General features: G+C 41.1%; 1 protein-coding gene across 7 annotated transcripts; it reads left to right on the forward strand.

Annotated features, from left to right (window-relative positions):
- The first annotated feature begins 6,229 nt into the window (after positions 1-6,229).
- Positions 6,230-22,006, forward strand: IFT27 (intraflagellar transport 27). Of its 7 annotated transcripts, none has more exons than XM_030458144.1 (7): positions 6,230-6,378; positions 11,846-11,925; positions 12,981-13,040; positions 13,710-13,769; positions 14,713-14,830; positions 15,154-15,263; positions 15,451-16,391. In XM_030458144.1, exons 1-7 carry the CDS (start codon positions 6,345-6,347, stop codon positions 15,547-15,549), a joined length of 561 nt encoding a protein of 186 aa, XP_030314004.1. In that variant the 5' UTR covers positions 6,230-6,344; the 3' UTR covers positions 15,550-16,391. The 7 variants fall into 7 exon arrangements, with proteins under 7 accessions (XP_030314004.1, XP_030313998.1, XP_030313971.1 ...); XM_030458138.1 differs by lacking the exon at positions 15,451-16,391 and adding an exon at positions 21,790-22,006 and having other exon boundaries at positions 6,256-6,417; XM_030458111.1 differs by having other exon boundaries at positions 6,256-6,417; positions 16,157-16,394.

The following is a 22,006-nucleotide window of genomic DNA, read 5'->3' on the forward strand; positions in this document are numbered from 1 at the left end:
TCTTTACAGGCTTAGGATACTTCTTGTTCTGAATTTTCAGTTTACTGGGTAGCCCAGATGTTCAAGATTTCATCAGAAGCAGGAAACTACATCTGTAAGAAAGCCACAAGGACCTTGACCAGTAACAGCAACAAATGGGAAGGAGCAGCTACTGGGAATGCAGGAAGGGGACCATTGCTTTTAAAGTACGAGAGCAATGATACTTGGACAGACACCACCAAGACAGGGGCAGAGGGTGAAAAACAAAGAAATTCAGGGTCTGGGACATAGGGAAAAGGAAATCTGGAGTAGAAAGGATTTGAAACAGTTAGAGGGAGGATCGCTTAAAGCAGAAGAGGTTTCATTATAATATAAACACATTTTAATAAATTGACAATGAAAACAAAGGACATGAACAAGGTGGAAAAATTTGTTCCTAAAAATTAACCTGTTAGAAAAGTGATGATAGAACAGAGTGTTGCAAACTCTTAAAAAATTAATTAGGAATTAATTAATAAAAATTAATCTCAAATAATTCCTTCTCCTTCCATTAGACCCCCAGGTTCTGGAGCCACGTGGCTCCCACTCAGTTTTCAGCAAGGGGAAAAAAATTCTAGCTCTCACACTTGAAGAAAAAAACCTTGAAAATTCAAACCCTAAAAACTTAACCAGAATATAAGCTGAAACATAACCTTTTATTTTTTTACTAAATTTCATTATTTGAATGCAGTCTGTCTTACAATTTTTAACATAAGATATAGCAGTAGTATAAACCTAGCAGCTGCTTTCTAAGAAGAGAGCAGCTATAGATCAAAAAAAAAATATTCCCAGCTGATACCATAGTCATTATCACCACATAATGACTGGCAGGTTGGAATTACTGCTATTTCATTTAAAGAGGTCATGTATTCCTGTACCCTGCATCTGACAGATGAACCCCTTCCCTATGATGCAGAAGCATACTCAACACCCACTTACCAGCACCCATTCACCCTATGCAAAGCGCTGTGCAAAAGGGCACGACAATGATTGCTCTGATAATAGGATACTCACAGCTTAGAAAGGTGCCAGCCACACACAATGCCACAGCAAGGTCTCAGTCTGTCACAGATACTCCCCCAGGCAGAGATCTAGACAATGAAAAGACTTTCTGTATGAAGTTCTAGATCTCCGACCAACCATATTGCTAAAACTTAAATAAAGATTTAGGCTTTTTTCCCAGTACTCTTCCTAGCTTACATGTGCAAGAACAAACAAGGATTCAAGCTGGAATTTTAAGTCATGCAGTATTATTCTCACAACATTCTCCTTATCTTTATCCATCTGGATTTGAATGCATCCTTGACAAATCCACCCTTCGTTCCATACTAGAGAGAGGACATAGCAGTTACAATTAGCATACTCAAACCAAGTTTACCACCTTGTAGAGGTATCTGCCCTGCATCTAATAATTTCCCACTTTTTGCTGATGCCACAGCTGCCATTCATTTTTAACTTTCACTTTCCCGATGTAGTAAATCAGAAATAAATGATAGATATGGCAGTTCAGTCAGAAGCAGTGTTGTAACTGCCAATAAATCATTTGGGTGATTCAACCATTTCATTAACATCTTATATTTCAGTGCACCGAATCTCAGCCAAAAAGCCTTCATATCTGCACCTTAGTCCTTACCACAAAAGACCAAAATCTGGAGACCTGGAAACATAAGGCCCCTATCAACAGTGATATATAAAGCAATCAAATTCATACTTCTCCACTAATAGCCCCACTCTGAAGAGAAACAAAAGGCAATTTGGAGGGATGCCAAATGAAGTAGCCCTCAAAACAGGTAAAGTTTCTATTTATTCTACTACTTGGGGAAAGGGTAACGAGCAGAAATCTACAATAAAATTTATACAACCATTCTTGAAGTTTTCAAAGCTCTCCAGACATATCAGTAAACACTCATAGTCAATTTTATAAGAAACTATAAAGATTTAAACAGCTACACAAGCTCTGAATATTCACTCATTTGTAAGATATCTCTGATGTTGTTTTGTAATGCTGTTTCCTTTGAGTAGTATAAGATTTAAAAGAGAACTGGCTTTGCATTTAAGAGATTTCTTACAGGAAGATCTACTGATTCTTTTCTTCAACATTAATGCCCTCCTGAGAAGCATTACTTACTCCAAGAAAAGCTACATTTCTTCCTCAGTAACTTTTATTAGGCAGCACGTACAAGTTACACGTTGTAACCTGCTCAACTCAGAACACATCCAGAACGTTTGCATTTATACATGAATAACTACAGAAACAGGTTCTAGAAAGATCCGTGAATTCTGCCTCACAAAAATCACTTTTTAACAGGTATATGTTGTGAAGGAGACAACGAAGTGACTTGTGCAGTGCCCGACACAATCAGCACCACAAGTCATACATCAGTCTAAAAGACTGAATGACCTTGGTTTAATCCTCATTATAAAGCCTTACCTTGCTTCTAAAATCCCTTGCCACTTCCACTGGAGCTGCAGTTTCACTATTGCTGCCTTCTGCAGCCTGGTGAAATGTGGGCTGCCCATGGACACATGCAGCTTATCTGTCATTTTGGGACCACTGCCTACAGGATGTGACTTCAAATTTCAGGGTCCTGTGGCTGTCAGGGCAACTTATCCTGATCACATTAGCAAAGGGGCACCTCACATGAATCTTGCTTTTTTTTTTGAGGAAAAAATTAAATGTGTGAATGAAAAGAGTGCTCTTTTTCTCCTTACCTGGTATTTAAAGGGTTTAATATAATAAGCACGTCTCTAGGGTGAAGACATCAGCCTCTGTTATTTTGTTGTTGTGTTTTTTTTTAAATCCACACGGTTTCTCTTCCCCTCTCTTTCTTACATATTCAAGATGAGAGAAGCTTCACTGAGCACAGCTACCAGTATTCCAATTTATTCAGCAGCAGCCCCTGTGGACTGCTAGCAGCAAACTGCAATTCTGCTTGGATTACAAAGGGTAGATAAGCAACTCCACCCTTCATCTATCACTGTCAATGCTGCTAAGGGAGCAACTTCTACTTGTGAAAAGCCAGGCAGAGGAAAAGATTGAGAGTGGGGAAAAAAAAAACCAACATAGTGCAAAAGGACAGCAGAAATAAAGAGAACACAAGTCCATTAAGAGTCCTGTGTGCAAGTGCATGCAGCATTAAGCAGGAAACAAGGGAATGAGATGAAGGACCAGGATGCTAACAAAAAAAGTAGCAAACAAGCCAGATTCCAGGCAGAATTTTCCAATAGTAATGAAAATCTTCCTTCCAACAAAATCCATGCCTTCTATTACATTTCTATTACACAGTGTAAAATGGTAGAGAGTTTGATACCTCAGTACATGCTGATGGATACCACTACTTTACAGCCACAATCAATACGTCTCAAGTAGATCATAATGGAGCCTCAAAGCCTTCACATCCAGACCTGTCAGTAAACTGGGACAGTATTACAAATAAACAACAAAGCTAATGCAAAGATGGCAAAAATGGAACAACAAAGAGACAAGTGAATTTCTTGGAGGATAGAGTAGAAGGCAGAAAGATGAAAAAGGAGGTAAGCTATTAAATGTAAGCAATGGAGAAGATCCCTAACCACATGCCTGCTTTATGTGATGCAGAATTCAGGAAAGGAAGGGATAACAGTGAAAGCAATAGTGAGACCTAGGGTTAATTTTTTCTTTTCCTTTTAAAGGAACCCCAAGTAGTCACTCCATTACTATACCTCACTACACTCATCATCTACAGTTAAAGCACCAGCCCACTCAGGCTAAAGTCCCCTTCATATCTTTATCACAGAAAACAAAACAGGTTAATGTGCATGGAAAACTCTCCTTTGATTTTGCTATAGGTGCTTGTTATCTTTAGGTTATTTACATGTCTGGCTAGATGTCTAGCAGACATGTCATGTAGTTCCAAACACGTCTAATTGATCATTGATTCTAGAAAAGACCAGAAAGTCTTCCTTCTAAGCAGAGACTACCTTGACGTTAAAATAAACCTTCAAAAAATGTATTTCCCATGAACCCTACTCTTGCTATATTCAATCTTACAACCCAAACACAGGTCCAGTATTGATTTCTCTCTTCTTCCCAGACTTACTTGGTGCAGTAAACAGATTCTATGTTTCCCAGTAAACAACCTTTGTGTAGCCAAGCAAAGTTTATACCCTATATATTAGTAAAAATATTTGAAAAATATTTTAAAATATTTTCATAAATATATGAAAAATAATTAAAGGAACCAACCATCCTACTGCAGTGTGAAAGATTAAAAAATAACAAAGAGAGGAAAAAATGAATAAAATTCTGAGATGCTAAGAAAGTAGTGAAGAAATCAGTGAGAAAGATGACACTAAGCTGGGGGGGAGTGTTGATTAACTGGAAGGCAGGAGGGCTCTGCAGAGGGACCTGGACAGACTGGAGAGTTGGGCTGATTCCAATGGGATGAGGTTCAACACGTCCAAGTGCCGGGTCCTGCACTTTGGCCACAACAACCCCATGGGGAGCTCCAGGCTGGGGACAGAGCGGCTGGAAAGCAGCCAGGCAGAAAGGGACTTGGGAGTCTGGATTGACAGGAAGCTGAACATAAGCCAGCAGTGTGCCCAGGTGGCCAAGAAGGCCAATGGCATCCTGGCCTGTATCAGGAACAGCGTGGCCAGCAGGTCCAGGGAAGGGATTCTGCCCCTGTACTCAGCACTGGTGAGGCCACAGCTTGAGTTCTGTGTCCAGTTCTGAGCCCCTCAGTTCAGGAAGGAGATTGAGGTGTTGGAGCAGGTCCAGAGAAGAGCAAGGAGGCTGTGAAGGGATCCAGCACAAGTCCTGTAAGGAACAGCTGAGGGAGCTGGGGGTGTTCAGTCTGGAGGAGGCTCAGGGGAGACCTCATCACTCTCTACAACTCTCTGAAAGGAGGGGGTAGCCAGGGAGGGGTCGGGCTCTTCTCCCAGGCACTTATCAGTAAGACAAAAGGGCATGGACGTAAGCTCTGCCAGGGGAGGTTTTGGTTGGATATTAGGAAGAAATTCTTTGCAGAGAGGGTGATCAGACATTGGAATGGGCAGCCCGCCCAGGGTGGTGGTGGATTCTCCATCCCTGGAGGTTTTTAAAAGAGACTGATGTGGCACTCAGTGCCATGGTCTGGTAACCAATGCAGTAGTGGATCAAGGGTTGGACTTGATGATCTCAGAGGTCCTTTCCAACCCAGCTGATTCTATGATTCTGATTCTGTCAGAGGTAACTTTTCAGGGTAACATAGTCAAAAGCATGACAAAATATCAATTCCAGGACAGGATAACAGACCAAAAGTTCTCCCAGGCTGAGAAGCGTTGCTCAGCTTCCATATCGGACCACGCGAGCCTCACAAACAGCCTATTGTAAACACACTGACCCAACTCCCAACCCACACCGTGATCTTCAGGAGGTTTGTGACCTCCTGAATCAGGAGACACAGCAACCAACAAAGCGGGGTGCACAGGGGGGCATCGCAGTTCTAAATCCCGCTCTGATTTGACTCCAGCTCTGAGCCCTAGGGTAAGGTGACCCAAGTGACTGATCCGTCGCAGTCGGCGACAGGACACAGGGCACGCCCCTTCCCAGTTCTGTCCCCCTCACACACCCGCCCTCGGCCAACGGCCAACGCCCTCAGGACCCCTCCGCCTTTAACCGCCGGCGCACGCTCCGAGCACCCCAGCCCCGCCCAACAGGAGAGGAGAGGCGGGAAACGGTAGGGTGGGGGGGGGGGAGGGAGTGTGTCACCGCACGCATGCGCAGGAAGGCACCCAGCCAGGGTAGGGGTGGCGGGAGATCCCATTCCGTGGGAGGATATAAACAGGGAATGGAGGTTTCTCTCCCTCGCTCTTATTTGTCTGTTCCCTCCTTTGTCCTTCCTCACGCTTATTACACATTGAGTTGCTTCCCTGAAAATTTCTGCTCTGTCCCTACCTGGGTTAATTTTGAGTATGTGGTAGGGTCCCCCTGTGCTCAACCCAATAAAAAAACCGCTCCCTGATAACGTAGTTAGTTGCTGGGTAGAAACTACGCGGTTATCCCCGTAACCGCGCACTGCCGAGCACGCCAGCCCGGCCTTAGAGCCCAGAAGGGGCGGGAACTCGGGTTTGAGTGACAGGACGATCAGTGGGCGGGACAAGACCAGAGAACCAATAACAACGCCGAATTGCATTGATGAGCAGACCTCACAGCCAACCGAGTTGTGCGGGCAGCCTCCTCCTGGAGGAGGCAGGGCCTACGGTTGCTAGGGCCGCGCTGTTGCTAAGGCCTCGGAGAGCACGGTGGCGGCAGCCCCTGTACTCGCCAGCCCCGGTCTCGCAGCCTTCCCTCGGGCCCCGGGGCGATGGTCAAGCTCGCTGCCAAGTGCCTCCTGGCAGGTGAGTCCGGCCCGTCCGGTCCCATCCGCCCTGCTGGAGGTAGTGGCCTAAAGCGTGTTCCGTGGGGTGGGGCGAGGCCGGCAGCGTGGCGGAGGTGACCGGGCCTTCTCATCGTGGGGGGAGCCCTGGTTGGGTGGTGGTCTGGCTTCTCTCAGCCGTTCACCGGGGAAGCCCCGATGGAGCGCAGGAGTGGAAGGAGCCGACGGGAGAGGGGTGGGGAGCGTAGGTAGGTGGGGACAGGAGGTGTGGGTGTCTGTTGTTGCCGGTATCAATGCCCTCCCTCCTAGGGCATGCGGGGCATCGGGAGAGGTGTTGAGGGAGGGTGTGAAGGGTAGTGGGGCTGGGTGAAATGCAAGGGAAGAAAGAGAGGAGAGAAAGAGAGAAAGAAAGCAAGAGAGAATGAGAGAAAGAGAGGAAGAGAATGAGAGAAAGAAAGAGAGGAAGGAAAAGAAAAAGAAAGAAAGAAAGAAAGAAAGAAAGAAAGAAAGAAAGAAAGAAAGAAAGAAAGAAAGAAAGAAAGAAAGAAAGAAAGAAAGAAGAAAGAAAGAAAGAAAGAAAGAAAGAAGAAAGAAAAGAAAGAAAGAAAGAAAGAAGAGAGAAAGAAGAAGAAAGAAAGAAAGAAAGAAAGAAAGAAAGAAAGAAGAAGAGAGAAAGAAAGAAAGAAAGAAAGAAAGAAAGAAGAGAGAAAGAAGAAAGAAAGAAAGAAAGAAAGAAAGAAAGAAAGAAAGAAGAAAGAAGAGAGAAAGAGAAAGAAAGAAAGAAAGAAAGAAGAGAGAAAGAAGAAAGAAAGAAAGAAGAGATAAAGAAGAAAGAAAGAAAGAAGAGAGAAGAAGAAAGAAAAGAAGAAAGAAAGAAAGAAAGAAAGAAAGAAAGAAAGAAGAAAGAGAAGAAGAAGAAAGAAAGAAAGAAAGAAAGAAGAGAAAGAAGAAAGAAAGAAAGAAGAGAGAAAGAAGAAAGAAAGAAAGAAGAGAAAGAAGAAAGAAAGAAAGAAAGAAGAGAGAAGAAAGAAAGAAAGAAAGAAGAGAGAAAGAAGGAAAGAAAGAAGAAAGAAAGAAAGAAGAGAGAAAGAAGAAAGAAAGAAGAGAGAAAGAAGAAAGAAAGAGAGAGAAAGAAAGAGAAAGAAGAAAGAAAGAAGAGAGAAAGAAGAAAGAAAGAAGAGAGAAAGAAGAAAGAAAGAGAAAGAAGAGAGAAAGAAGAAAGAAAGAAGAGAGAAAGAAGAAAGAAGAGAGAAAGAAGAGAGAAGAAAGAAGAAAGAGAAAGAAAGAAAGAAAGAAGAGAGAAAGAAGAAAGAAAGAAAGAAAGAAGAAAGAGAGAGAAAGAAGAGAGAAAGAAGAAAGAAAGAGAGAAGAGAAAAGAAAGAGAAAGAGAGAAAGAGAAAAGAAAGAGAAAGAAAGAGAAAAGAAAGAAAAAGAAAGAAAGAAGAGAGAAAGAGAAAAGAAAGAGAAAGAAAGAGAAAAGAAAGAAAAAGAAAGAAAGAAGAGAGAAAGAGAAAGAAAGAGAAAGAAAGAAAGAGAAAGAAAGAAAAGAAGAAAGAAGAGAGAAAGAGAAAGAAAGAGAAAGAAAGAAAGAGAAAAGAAAGAAAAGAAAGAAAGAAGAGAGAAAGAGAAAGAAAGAGAAAGAAGAGAGAAAGAGAAAAGAAAGAGAAAGAAGAGAGAAAGAGAAAAGAAAGAGAAAGAAGAGAGAAAGAGAAAAGAAAGAGAAAGAAGAGAGAAAGAGAAAGAAAGAGAAAGAAGAGAGAAAGAGAAAAGAAAGAAAGAAGAGAGAAAGAGAAAAGAAAGAGAAAGAAGAGAGAAAGAGAAAAGAAAGAAAGAAGAGAGAAAGAGAAAAGAAAGAGAAAGAAGAGAGAAAGATAAAAGAAAGAGAAAGAAGAGAGAAAGAGAAAAGAAAGAAAGAAAGAAAGAAGAAAGAAAGAAAGAGAAAAGAAAGAAGAGAGAAAGAGAAAAAGAAAGAAAGAAAGAAAGAAAGAAAGAAAGAAAGAAAGAAAGAAAGAAAGAAAGAAAGAAAGAAAGAAAGAAAGAAGAGAGAAAGAAGAAAAGAAAGAAAGAAAGAAGAAAGAGAGAGAAAGAAGAGAGAAAGAAGAAAGAAAGAGAGAAAGAGAAAAGAAAGAGAAAGAGAGAAAGAGAAAGAAAGAGAAAAGAAAGAAAAAGAAAGAAAGAAGAAAGAGAAAAGAAAGAGAAAGAAAGAGAAAAGAAAGAAAAAGAAAGAAAGAAGAGAGAAAGAGAAAAGAAAGAGAAAGAAGAGAGAAAGAGAAAAGAAAGAGAAAGAAGAGAGAAAGAGAAAAGAAAGAGAAAGAAGAGAGAAAGAGAAAAGAAAGAGAAAGAAAGAAAGAAAGAGAAAAGAAGAAGAGAGAAAGAGAAAAGAAAGAAAGAAAGAAAGAAAGAAAGAAAGAAAGAAAGAGAAAGAAAAGAAGAGAGAAAGAGAAAAAAGAAAGAAAGAAAGAAAAGAAAGAAAGAAAGAAAGAAAGAAAGAAAGAAAGAAAGAAAGAAAGAAAGAAAGAAAGAAAGAAAGAAAGAAAGAAAGAAAGAAAGAAAGAAAGAAAGAAAGAAGAAAGAAAAAAGAGAAGGAGAAGGAGAAAAAGAAAAAAAAGTGTGTGAAGGGAATGGGGTAAACAGCTGAGTCCTGCCTCATGTGGGAGACTGCCTTTTGCTAGAGGAAAAATTCACATCAGAAGTTGGAATGATTCAGAGAGTATGATGAAAAGGTGAAGCCTTAATAAAGTGTAGGACAAAGTATGTGCACTTCACAGGGGCACCCTTTTTTCCCCAAGCAAACTGGAGGTTAACCTGAAAAAAAATGAGGTGAAGACACTGGTTTATTTAGTCAGGATGGATTATGGAGGTGTTGAAAGTAAATACAGCTGACTGTTAACACTAGGGGAAGAAAGTGGTTTCTGGTTTTTTTTCCCTCCCTCTATGCTGAGGCAGAAGCACAAATCCATGAACAGTCTGTGTGTAGACAGCTCCCAGGTTTAACTCTTAGGTTTTCTTTCATCCAGAATGAAGAATTTACTGTTTTTTTCTAACTGCAGCAGCCACTAACTATCAACTTGCACAATGCGAGGTGTGATTTTTAGCAAATGCAGATGAATTCATCTCTCTTGAGCCTCTGTTGATAGTTCCTGTGGATGGCATGAGTTTTTGCCTGTCCTCTGGATTTGAAACTGACACATCATTTCCAGTTTGGAAGTTTCCAAATTCAAATACATAGGCTTTGCTTATGCCTTTAAAGTTTTGTTGTTTAGGTGTTACCAAAAGCCATAGCCATTTTAAATTCACATAGGTTTTGTTTAGATGACTTATTTATATACTTCATCCTAATTGGGTCTGGAGCTGCCTTTTCAGTTCTGTTTGTGACACAAAGAAGAGCAAGGTCCTGTCTCATATGTAGTGCTTCTAAGTACCACAATGATATCCATGTGTTAGAAAAAAAAAATTGATTAGGCAGACCAGGCAAAATAACTTCTGTCTTGCAGAAGAGACCAATATATTGAAAGAGACACAAGAAATTAGTAGCCACAACCTGAAAGAAAATGGAAAGAGCAATTTCATAGGTAGAAGCAAAACCAGGGAACTCTTGTGTACCTAAGGAAATTACTATGAAGACAGGAGTTGCTCACAGTATTGGGAGCCACCAAGGTCAAAGAGAACAGCAGGACAAAAAAGGGCTTTTATTAGCAAACAAAAGACTATTAACCTGACAATAGAAAGCCATTCCTCTGTTATCTCAAGGGTAATTTACAGATACACAGAAAAGATGTTGTTTGAGCTTACTATGAAGACACTATGAAGAGGTTTTCATTAGAGGAAGAGAGTTGGCAGTAGCAGTGTTTTAGAGACACACTACAGAGTCTGGCAGAACCATGGAAATACGGATGGAATAAATATTGTGGAGTGCAGTACTGGCAGATGAGACCAAACTAAATGAAAAATGCAAGGAAGCTCATTTTGAGAAAGTGTAGTGATGTAACGGGTTAAGAGGATGGCAAAGAAGAAGAAGAGGGAAAGAACAACTGGGGCTGGCAAATTGAAGAAAGGCAATACATAAGTTAAAAGTTTGCACCGGATGGTGCCTACGCAATTTGGAGCAATGTATGCTTCTCTATCTCATTTTACAAAGACAGATCTAATTGTCTATTGAAATACAAAATAGCTTCCACTCAGAACAGAATGTTGTCTTCAGCATAAGTTTGAACTGATCAGGGAACAAACAAGCTGACTCTACCAGATTTTCTTGTCTAAATATTATGAGCCCAACTCATCTCAAAGTGAGCAAGCATGCTAAAAATGTTTAAACAAGAATTACATTTGGTAAATGCATCTAGGAGCAATTCTCACTATCCACAACACCCATTCTCCTCTACAATATTATATGATAAGGTAAGTTTCCCAGTTTCCTTCAAAAAACATCTAGAAAGCCAATAGGGTCAAAAAATGCCCCTTTCTGGGTTTATTTATTGACAACATAACATAAAAGACTTGTATTCCCAGCTTGGCTGTCATGAATGTTTTAAGGGTAAAACTAGAAGCACTGAGATACTTAATTCCTGGCTTCTGTCCTTTGAACTACCCAGGATAGTGAGACATAATGTGAAAAGAGGATAAACCCCTTGGGAACAAGGTTAAGGCTGCATTTTGCAAGGATGATGATATTTTTCATGGAGTAATACAGGCATATGTGAATTCTGCAGTTCTCTGCCATTGCTTTGGATCTTACAGTTTTGTAATCACTGGCCAAAGCAGGCAGATGCCAGGTTTGCCTGAAGTGTTGTGCAAGCCATACCAGAAAGCCTTGGCTCTAGAAAAGTGAAAACTAAAGCCCCTTGGTTTTCCTTCCATGTCGGGATGAATTAGCAGTTCTTTCTCTCCAGCCAAGTGACGTTGTGTTACATCCAGGATGCAACTGATGAGCCACCAGCAGCATTGAGTCAGCAAGAGTTGCTCTTCTAGGGGCAGCAAGGAGAATTCATGGAGCAATGTTACCAGCTTAAGCAGCTTTATAGCGTATAAATGACATGTACCTTCCCTCATCTCAATATATAACAAGGGTTTGAATCTAGGAAGTGGGTAACCTAAGGAGAGGAAATAGTCTTCTATGCAGCACAGTCTCCTGCATCACATTGTGGTTTTCTCTGCATTATAACATATCTGGGAAATTTTTAATTCTCAGGTTAAAGCTGTGGGGTAGACATGATTTTTAAACAAATAGCTTTTCCACCCTGATTGGGAGGCCCTTTACTTTTGTTTGTGGAGCAGAAATCTGATGTCAGCACCAGTATGCATAATGGCAATATTTATTTCCCCACAGGGGTATTACTTTTTAGATTGTTTTGTGCTCCTTGTGACAGTTATCATGCCTATATTCAGAGTTACAGCATCCAGACTCTTACGGCATGTGACAGTAACAGAAGTGAGGGAAAATAAGAATCTCTAAGATGAAACAAAAGAAATGTATGTTTTTTATTTTGCAGGAGATGCAGCTGTGGGGAAGAGTGCTTTAGCCCAGATGTTTTGCAATGATGGGGCTCATTTTCAGAAGAACTACACACTGGTAAGGATATAGCAGGCTTAAACAGCTGTCAAACACTTCCGTGGGTTGCATGAGAAAACTAAGAAGTTCTAGAACAAAAGAAAAAATATTTTAAGTTGAGGCATTCAAGGTGTGGTCTTACAGGGTTTTCTTTCTCTTACACCTAAGATTGTGAAGAGAAAGCATTTAATATTCTGTAAGTCTTTACATTATATGGGTGCTGGTTTTGAATCTTAATGCAGGGTAATTTAGTTAATTTTATAATTTTCCTGCTGAACCAGTGTTTTCATTAGATTTTGTGGTGTTAGAAAGCTTCCCCCTTTACAGAGTGCTCTGTGATAAAGCATTGCTGAAGGAGAAAGCTTTTAATTTAAGCTATTAAATGTACGTGTGGACAGTGCACTTATCACTATGCAAACATGAAGATGCGCTGCAGAGCCCCAAGATAATTATAATCTACAGAAAGTGTTCCCAGAGGAAGAGGATACAGTTTGCAGTCTTTCAGTGTGAGAATCAATGGTGATGACTAATCAGAAGCAGGATAAAAATAAAAGTAAATATAAGTAAAGTAAAAAAAGAGGAATATGAGTGTGGAGAAAAAAAAGATCCTAAAATATGTTTGTTCATTGAAATAAAGACAGAAACCAGAAGTTAAGTGTAGAAATAGAACAAACAAGCAAGCTACAAAGGAGGAAAAGATAAAAGGTGGAAAAAACACAAATAACCTTAGTCCCTTATGTTAGCTGATCACGTGGTTGATGCAAATTGTTCCAAGGCGTGCTTTGGAGGAGCAAAGTGGTAGTGAATGCAGCCCTGCAGATTTCAGCTAATACCCTTAGCTTTGTATGAGCAAACCTCTGGATGTTGGTTCTTCTCCATCTTTTTCCCCCATCAGAGCAAATCTACTTGGCTTTGACATGTAGGTGGGAGTATGTTACCAGAGCTGTGAGGAGTTCCTAGCAGTCTGGTTTTGATGGGATTGCAATGATTCGCAAGAATTGCCTCAGTCCAAAGCATAGTTAGGACAGGCTCATAAAAACTCTTCTGATCCTTGTTTTCCTGATTCTTCCTGACAGACAACAGGCATAGAACTGTTGGTGAAGGCTGTATCAGTTCCAGAGACAAGTGATAGTGTGGTGAGTTTTTCTGTGATATAAATTGGGTCAGAAAGAGGCTTCCAGAGCTCAAACCTCACTTCAGTCTCATTCTGGTGGATCATCACTCTGCATGTTCCTAAGGCCATTAAGTTGCATTAGAGAAATGAGGCTGATCGTGTTCAATTGCTGATACTCCAGGGTTAGTTTAATCTTGAAAATAAAAGTTTTACCTACTTGTATCCAACATGACATCTTAAACCAAAGCTGTAGCCAGCTTTATTAGAACTCTGTTCAGTCCTTTCAAGCACTAGGCTTTAGTTTATGTTTCTTAGAACTACAGAGGCTGGAATGTCCGTGTTATTTTTCTTTAATGCCCTATGCTCTCACTAGTGGAATGTGGACCATGTGTATAATTCTGCATAAACAGTGCAGGTCACTGTCCTGCTCCACATATTCTGTTTCCAGTAGGGATAGAAACCTTACTGGGGCCTTGGGGCCTTTTATTGGTTAAAAGTGAAAAAATTACTACTTCTTTTCTCAAACTATCTGAACTGCAGTATTTTCAATGTCGGGAGCTTGTCCCTTAGGGACACCACACTGCTGTACTGGAGAAAATGCAGGAGTTACAAGTTCCAGCATTTACTTTCAAGATCTTTCCCTATACAGCATTTTTCCTGGCAAGAGCCTTCTTTCTGCTTCCGCTTTCAGGAATTCTTCATTTTTGACTCTGCAGGAAAAGATCTATTTTCTGAAATGCTGGAGAAACTGGTAAGTCTTATGTAACAGTCCTCTCCTTCCAAAAAAGTGCTTTTGCTTTGAAGATCTGAGCTCCCTGGTCTGGCAGATGTAGCAGACTTTGTCTTTAGTGTAAATGGGAGCAATTACCTCGGTTTCCAATGCATCCTGTTCTACCTCTCTAAAACTTGTAAAAGTACCAGAAGACATACTTCCTTCCAGAGGAAGGAAGGCTGGTAATCATTCAGTTTACTTACAAAAGAAATAGGGATGCTTATCTGAGATTCACCGTGTGCTGTTGGTTACAGTTATTTTTATTTCTAGAAAAGCATTTATTTTGCTGCTACTTCAGCAGTGAGTTGTGTTTTTTTGTGTTACAGTCAGGATTCATTCTTGTCCTTGAGCATAATACTGCCCTTGATATTTTCCTCCACTCTTTCGTGTCCTTACCTGTACAGGTCTCCACAGTATTATCTCATTTTGGGAGGCAGTATCAATTAATTGATGTGAGGCTTCAGAAGAAGGCTAAGTCAACCCAATTGTTCATTGGTCTACAAAGGCTGATTCCACTTTTAACCTCACACTAGGTCTGGTTTGCAAGGGACCCCTTTAGCAACTGGCTCAGGTTCTTGAACTGTCAGAAAACCTTTCTACTTTTTTCTCTAGGATTAATTTTGCGCTGATACAGCATGAAGAATCAGTTTCCCCAGAGATCAGATGGGTGCCAGAGCAGATACAAGGATAAGAACAGGCCCATGCAGACAGGAATGGGGAAAGGGAGCAAAACCATCTTTCCCAGTGCCAGCTCTCCATTTAGTCAGCTCAACTGAAATGTGAGACCTCAGGCAGGGCATAGGATTCCTGTATGTTAAGCTTTTTCTTTTTGCCTTAGCATCTGTGTTTGCTGTGTTTACAGACTAGCTGTTGACCACATCAGTTTCATTAGAGGTGACAATGTTCCTTTCTTTCTGTGCAGTGGGAGCAACCCAATGTCCTGTGCCTTGTGTATGATGTCACCAATGAGCAATCTTTCAAAAACTGTGCCAAGTGGTTGGAGAAGCTGAAGGCTCAGGCAGTCGGACTGCACATCCCAGGTAAGAAACAGGCAAGATTCCTGTTAGGTGCTCCCCTCTTGTATGATGGCAGCTGTGTTCCTGTTGAGATGTGACATAAAGCATTTGTTTTAAGCCAGGGCCAAGCATGGCTTCCTCCAGTTGATTTTCTTTTCTCACAAAGATAAGCCACGAATTGTTTCCTTTGTGGAACTTTTTCTGGATAGTTGTAAACTGCTATCCATGCCTCCAACTTTTTCATCTACAAATGTTCCAGCATTTATTGCTAACAAGTCAGCATTTCTGGGTTGTTGCTTTGGGGGGTTTTCCCTTTGCTCCTTTATTTTTTTAATTTTTTCCTGCAGGTGTCTTAGTAGGGAATAAAACAGACCTGGTTGGTCGTCGAGTTGTGGAACAGAAACAAGCACAGGAGTGGGCTGAGAAACATGGCCTGGAATACTGTGAGGTGTCAGTGGTGAGTATCTGTTCCTTTCACCATACTGTTTGTAAAGTTATCTACTCTTTCAGGTAAAGAAAAATAATTGGTGTCTCTCCTCCTTGTTTGCTATCTTAAGTCACCCTGAGTTTTAATATGTCTTTTGTGAAGCAGTTAGAGCAGAAATAGTAAAATTCTTATTCCATCTGTTATTATTTCTTTACAGAAGGAGATGAAAAATTTTGAGGCCCCTTTCCACATCCTGGCAAAGTCATTCTACCAACTATACAAAGAGAAAGTGGAAACTTTTCACTCACTAGCTTGAGGGCCATGACTGGGATGACTTATTTGTCCTCTAAGCTTCTTTTAGTACCCAAAATCCTGCAGGATGGAATACAAAGAGAAGAAAAAAGATGAACTATTTGCTTCTTCATGGTCATCTTCTGGTAATTCAAAAAAAAACTAGAAGTAAGCAAGTGGAAATGCAGTCTTCTGAAGTTGCTACTCAGCATTCCTTTCCTGACCTCTAACTTGGTTCTCTGTTCACTTGAAATTCTGCTAGGGTGGAGGAGGTGGAGAGTAGAAGGGGGAGGGCAGAATGGAAATTGCCAGCTCTTTGCTTTGATATTGTCTTGTTTGGTGTCTGAACAGACTTCCTGCTGCTACAGGCATGGATTTAGAGATTTGGAGAAGCAGAGGAAACTGACAGGATGCTTTTTAGGTTAAGCAACTCAGCCTTGATACATATTCTGCAAGGCAGGACTGGTTTGGCCCTGTGGCTTGAAAAGCCTGTGCCCTAAAATCAACACATGGAGACTGAGATGTGTAGGGACTGAGCTGGATTTCGGAGTGCCTGGAGTTTGAGGCCTGTTATAACAGTGTTACGTGTGTTACTGGCTTCTAAAATCTGGTTCTTTGGTTCTTTTCTTCAGCGTGGTTCACTGTCACTGCCTGCTAGGAGCTGTCTTGCATCTGTACTGCTGTCACTTGGTGACGCAGTGCCCTCTGCTGGTTCCAGGTCACAAGATTTCTCAAGAAGCTCTCTGGAAGCAAGCAGGACTTCCTGCAGGCAGATCCAAATTGGCTTAGCTGCAAAATGGGGTCAGAGAGCAAGAATACCTCTTTTATTCTAAAGTCCAAATTTTAAAATAAATTATATTTTCTTCTTCACGTCTCTGTCATCTTATGTGTCATTTTTCTTTTTGTCAGCCTGACTAGGCAAACCCATGTTCTCATTAAGATAATTTCTCAGTCCCTTACTAGAATTATAGAGTCCTCTTTGTTGTTAAACTTTCCCTGCTTGTCCTTGAATTTTGGAGCAAAACCCATGATTCTGATGTTGCTATTGGTAACAGGACTAATGAAAGACAACCTGACTAAGTTACTCTGACTCAGCCATGTCTGTCTAGAAGTTCCATATCAAAAAGGGTAGAAGCCTAGAGAGAACTGCTCTTTTGTGTGAAACATTGATGTTGCATGTGTAAGAATCTATTTCCTAATACAGTATGTGAAAACATGCATGGTGAGGCAGTGCCCTGTAACTAAGTGTAACACCGAAGGTTTCAAAACTGGAACTTTTCTCCCAGTTTATGTTAGCTTCCTCTGGGTAAGGGAAGCTGAATTTTGTAGAGAGTAAGCACTGAATAGTTTTTCAGGCAGGCTTTTCAGGAATCTGTGTTTCAAGACTTTTATATGTGCATTTTATAACCATTTTTATGCCCAATGCTAGGAAAAGTACATTGGATTGAACATAAGAAATATGGCTGCAGATGTTGTAGCTGAGTTTATGAAGCACTTCAAGAATCTGGAGAAGCAGCTGGGCTCATTTCACTGGCAACAGTGTGTTGATGCTGAGAATTAGCTAGGGAGGATGAATACCAGCTAAAGAGGTTATGTAGGAGCTCAGTCCACCAGGAAAGAAAATAAATAGTTTCTTTTGCTAGAAGCCACCCTCAGTAAATGACAGAACCTACTAAAAAAGCTCTTACTTCCTCCAAAGAAGGAAGGATTCCTCTGTGGACTTGGGGTAACAAGAAGGTTCACTCTTTTTTAATTGGATTTGCATTACTGGCATTTTTCTTTTACATTGGTTGTCTTTGTTAATTCTGGGAGGGTGCCTGTTGATTTTCATGGGTTGAGTAGGCTCTTGCCTGCAGCTGCTAGTACCTCTGACTGTTAAAAATAAAAGTTATTTTAGATGCTGTGCTGATCTAGTTAAAGAACTAAAGAAGGTTTGTTTTGATTTGGTAGCTCATTTTCCTGTGGTTCTATTGATGATGTGATTGCAACACAAGACAGATATCTTTTCATATTGAAAATAGCCTGCCAGGTGTGTATGCCACCTGCCTCGTGGTATGTAGGGGGGTGAATGCCTTGGGAATGGGTGATAAAGTGAATTTTACATAATCTATAACCAGGGAGTTCAATTTCTACACCAGAAAGACCTCCAACAACTTCAAATAAGCAGTCTAAATGCACCAGTAAGATGAAGATTGGTGAAGGCTGTTTTATTAAATGAATATAAAAGCTGGAGGATCTCATTAAAGGAATGCTTGCAGTGGTGATTTGTGATTTATTGGGAAGCTGCTTTTGAGAGGTTAGTGAAGAAAAATGCATCCCATGCAGGGAAAGATATATTGCCTGGGAGAGGAAATGTGTGATCTAATTAGATAGCAGTAGGAATTCACCCACTGCCCCTTTCCCTCTTTCCACAGGGCATGACTAGAATTACAAAATATTGTATCTAAAGCACATTGCCTAACAGGACTCTTTCAAACACTAATGTAGACACAACTTAATGTCCTTCAAAACGGTATCTCTGACAAAAAATATCCCAGTCCTTCCAAATGCATTTTAAAAGCAAAACATACTGTCCTTCCTGGCTGATGTGCTATAAAATATCAGCATGATGCAGGTGATGCTTGTTGCTATTTGTCTAGCTTATTTGTTACCTTGACCATAGAGGCTAGTGGTGAAGAGTGGGTAGAGAACATGGGATCCAGGTGCAGGGAGGCTGTGGAAAACAGTTTTGTGTCTGTGTGAAGGAGCTTAGGGTAGTGAGTAGGTGAGCTGGACAAGCAGGATGAGTAAGAGTCTGAAGCCATTAAAAAGTTTCTCTTAACATGTTCACTAACTGGTGGGATGGATGTTTGCTGCTTATAGCCTTAGCATCACTCTGAATTACAGGCACTGTGGAGAACAGTGGGAGGAAGGCAGAAAGCCTGTCTGCTGGCCAGGAAGCTTGTTGTCTTCTTACAGCTCCTCTACTTCGTCCAGCTGTGCAGTGCTGTAGGTGCTCAGCATGGGTGTTTACAACCTAGAAGAGACCCAGCTCATCCAGAACTGAATTTTCAAAGGAAGGGGGAGGAAACAAACAGGCCTTTCACCATTTGTAAAGGATGGAGTCCTTCTTCCTGCTTGCTTGTTTGATTAGACAAAAAAAACATTCTTTCTCCCTTGGAGTCCCTCCTTCTTACCTTTCCTTTGGTCTTTATGTTTCTGCTGCACAGAATCCCTGTTACCCTTGTGCCCTGCTTTACTTAACTTGGTGCATCACCAGCTGATTTTTTTGTTATCTACCTAATTTAGGCATTATCTATTCCCAAGTCTGCCAGACATTTCTGCTTAGACTGATTAATAGACGAAAGAAAACAAAAGTGGAATTTTTAGTCAAATTATCTTGGAAGAAAGAAGCTTAAGAAGCTGACTGACATTCTGAAATTTTGCTGGAAATCTGATTGTGTAAAGTTGTCATATTAAAGTTGTTTTAATGGTTTTGTTTTGTCTTGCCAGACATTCTACCATGGAGTGAAATGCAGGATGTAAAATTCCAGAAAGATCAGGTTTTATTGTGGGAGTTAATAGGAGTTTCTAAGCTGATCATACTGTGATAAGATCTGTTCAGTCGTAACAATGGAGTGGTCAGTGCTGTTCATAATAAAGCATTAAATATACTGAAATGGGAATGTCAGAACAGTTTCTTCTAGAGATTTGTTCATTTTAGAGACTTAAAACTTAAGAAAAGACGTCTTTCAGAAAACTGATCTGATAAATGGCACCGTTTGGACTAGGGTTATTTCTGATATGACTTCAGTGACTTAAAGGGCTGGATTTAGTCTTTTATGCCAATTGACTCCCCTGGGTAAGCTTCATTTCTTTACCCTCTATACATCTTGGACCGATCTGACCTGATAGCAAAAGACACATGATGTTGTTGCAAATGAAATACTGCCTTGGGGCAGAAGGATAAACTGTGTAGCCTCCTGAGGTCCTCCCAGCAATACTTTCTATAATTCTATTAGATTAAGTGGGGAAAGAAGTAGCATGGAAAGCACAAAACAGGCTAAGTCATAAACTAGCAATTAAACTGGGAGCTGGGCAGGGCTACAGCAGAAAACGTACAATCTATCCCAATTAAGAACTGTATCTCAAGAGAAACCAGGAGCCTGACGCAGGTGCTGACAGCAGGGAAAACACTGCATTTCTCTTCTGCAGGCAGCAATTGCTTTTTACTGGTGCTTACACAGATCCATGGGGGTCCATACTCCGCTCAACACCGTGCTCTGCTTTTAATAATTGCTGTGTCTATGATGTTCAGGTGGCAACTGCTTGCAGTTGTTCTCTTATCTTCCTGTATAAATCCAGAAGTGTGATGGCAGATAATCTGCTAGTAGCAATAGCACATTCCCATTCTTGACACCATCCACGATGGCATTCCTCTCTCCATGCATTTTCAGTCCTTTTCCTGTCTCAAGTGCACTTCTTGAGGGGTGATACCCATCTCTGCTTGTTCTTAGCAAGTAATTTTTCCATCTTGCAGGTGGTACTCTGTGGAAGCTGGGGCTAAGGGGCTCCTAGGACCTACTGCAGCAGAGGTGTAGTCTGAGCAGATCTTCAAGGTCTATGTTGGCCTCCACAACATCTCTGTTAGCCTAAGGGCACATCATTTCTCTGCTTCTCGTGTCCTATTTCCTCCTCCTGCTGTCATCTTGCCTTGAGAAAAGTGTCTTCTGTGCCAGTTGCTCTTGGCTCTGTTGACCCGGAACAGCAATGCTTGGGGGAGGGAGAAAGAAGAGAGCTACTACATCTCTAGTCTTTTCAGGGCTCTTTGGGTGTTGTGACTTCCTGGGGAAATCACCTGAGAGATGGGGATGTTGCTCAGTCTAGAGTGTCTTTTCCTGCCAGTAGACCCCCAGCTGAGTCCTGACAGCCTCATCCTGGCTCTTCAGAGCTCATTGCAGTAGAACATTCACAGCCACTGCCTGTCCTCATTCTGACTTGAAGGGTTTTGGGTTTGTTTGCTTGTTTGTTTGTTTTTGGTTGGTTGGTTTTGGTTTTTGGTTTTTTTTCTCCTTGGGGGGTCATTCTCTCATTCTTCTGTCACAGCTTCACATATTTCTTCCCCAGGAGCTGTTTATGAAGAGAACCCTGGAACTGCTCTCCTTCCTGGTCTCTGAGATCAGATCTGGCAATGTTTAAAAGGGAAATGTGACAGACCCTACATGTCAAGCTGGGGTCAGGGATGGGGTCAGTTTGATGAGTTTCCCTCCAGCCAGATACACTTCAGTTGGAGAAATGTGGAGTCTGTAATCTTTCTACACAAGTATTGGAAAAATACATGATATAAGGACTTCAAGTTAGGGACTGTGAGCAGAAAGGTATAAAGGCAGAACTGGTCAGCTGCTGTGTCCCAAAGAGGGGAAGAGCAGGAGCAGTAGAGGAAAAGGAATATGTAGGAAAGAGCCCAAAGTATTTGCTGAGGCAGAGTGGGATGTTGGGAATTAGGGGTGGGAAGACCTAAGGCTCTTCCTGTCTCATAGAATTATGTATTGAAATAAAGTGGGAGGAAAAGTCATTTTTGCATGAGCCATTGAGGGAAAATGAGGATACAGAGTAGGTAGAGTTGGAGGACACTGTGGGTGGGAGAGCAAGTGGTAAAAATAAATAACTGAACAAAGATTTTCAGGATCAAGACTGCGGAGCCAAGGTCAGTTTGGGGAATTTGGAGCCATGAAGAGCAAGGTCAATAATAAACATCAGCTTAGGCTCAAGATGTAGGGCCTTTCTTAGAACAAGACAGGATGACTTAAAGTCTGCGTGACAGGGTTGACTATGGGATTTGATGGGGCAGTAGTTAGAATCCAGAGTGATAAGCCTAGGAGTAGTGTGAGGAGATAAGAACAGCAAACTGTGATGCTGTGAGGAGTGAGTATATCCAGGTGACAGTAGGAAAAATAGAGTGGGTAAGCTAAGGACAATATCAAACTAGAAGTGCAGAAGGGTGTGAAGAGATGCTGGAAGTTCAGACTGGGTACAGTTCTTCCAAGGGGATTTCTAAGTGGAGGGAAATGCCTACAATTGTTACCACACATCCTGGTATAATTTAAAACGCAAATGAGTTATAGTGCTCCCTATTTTCTTTTGCCAGAAGGTGGGGTGATTTATTTGCTTAAACATATCTATTTTTTTCTTTCCTGGGGAGGGAGAGGAATGGGGAGTGAACAACACACAAGCTTATGCCTAATTGTGCTGCAGCTTCCTGAATGCATTATGTTCATCCATTCAGAGAGTGGGAAGAGAACCTGCACCTCACTTGATCAAGCAGAAGTGCCCACTACAACCTGAGCACTGACATCATACAACAACAGCTTTATGATCAGTGGATGACCTCCTCAGAACAGCAGTATTTAACCTCGAAAAACAGACAATTGCAATGTGTGTGAGGTCAGTGTAAATCAGATATAAATCATTCTGTTCAATAATTAAATTTTCTACAATAAAAA

Source organism: Calypte anna, chromosome 1 (assembly GCF_003957555.1).
Source record: "Calypte anna isolate BGI_N300 chromosome 1, bCalAnn1_v1.p, whole genome shotgun sequence".
In the NCBI taxonomy this organism is placed as follows: Eukaryota; Metazoa; Chordata; class Aves; order Apodiformes; family Trochilidae; genus Calypte; species Calypte anna.

Coding starts and splice junctions, on each gene's coding strand:
- IFT27 (XM_030458111.1), top strand. CDS start 6,345: ATGGTCAAGCTCGCTGCCAAGTGCCTCCTGGCAGGTGAGTCCGGCCCG. Junction 6,418..11,845: donor TCCCATCCGCCCTGCTGGAG/GTAGTGGCCTAA, acceptor TTTATTTTGCAG/GAGATGCAGCTGTGGGGAAG. Junction 14,831..15,153: donor AGTCGGACTGCACATCCCAG/GTAAGAAACAGG, acceptor TTTTTCCTGCAG/GTGTCTTAGTAGGGAATAAA.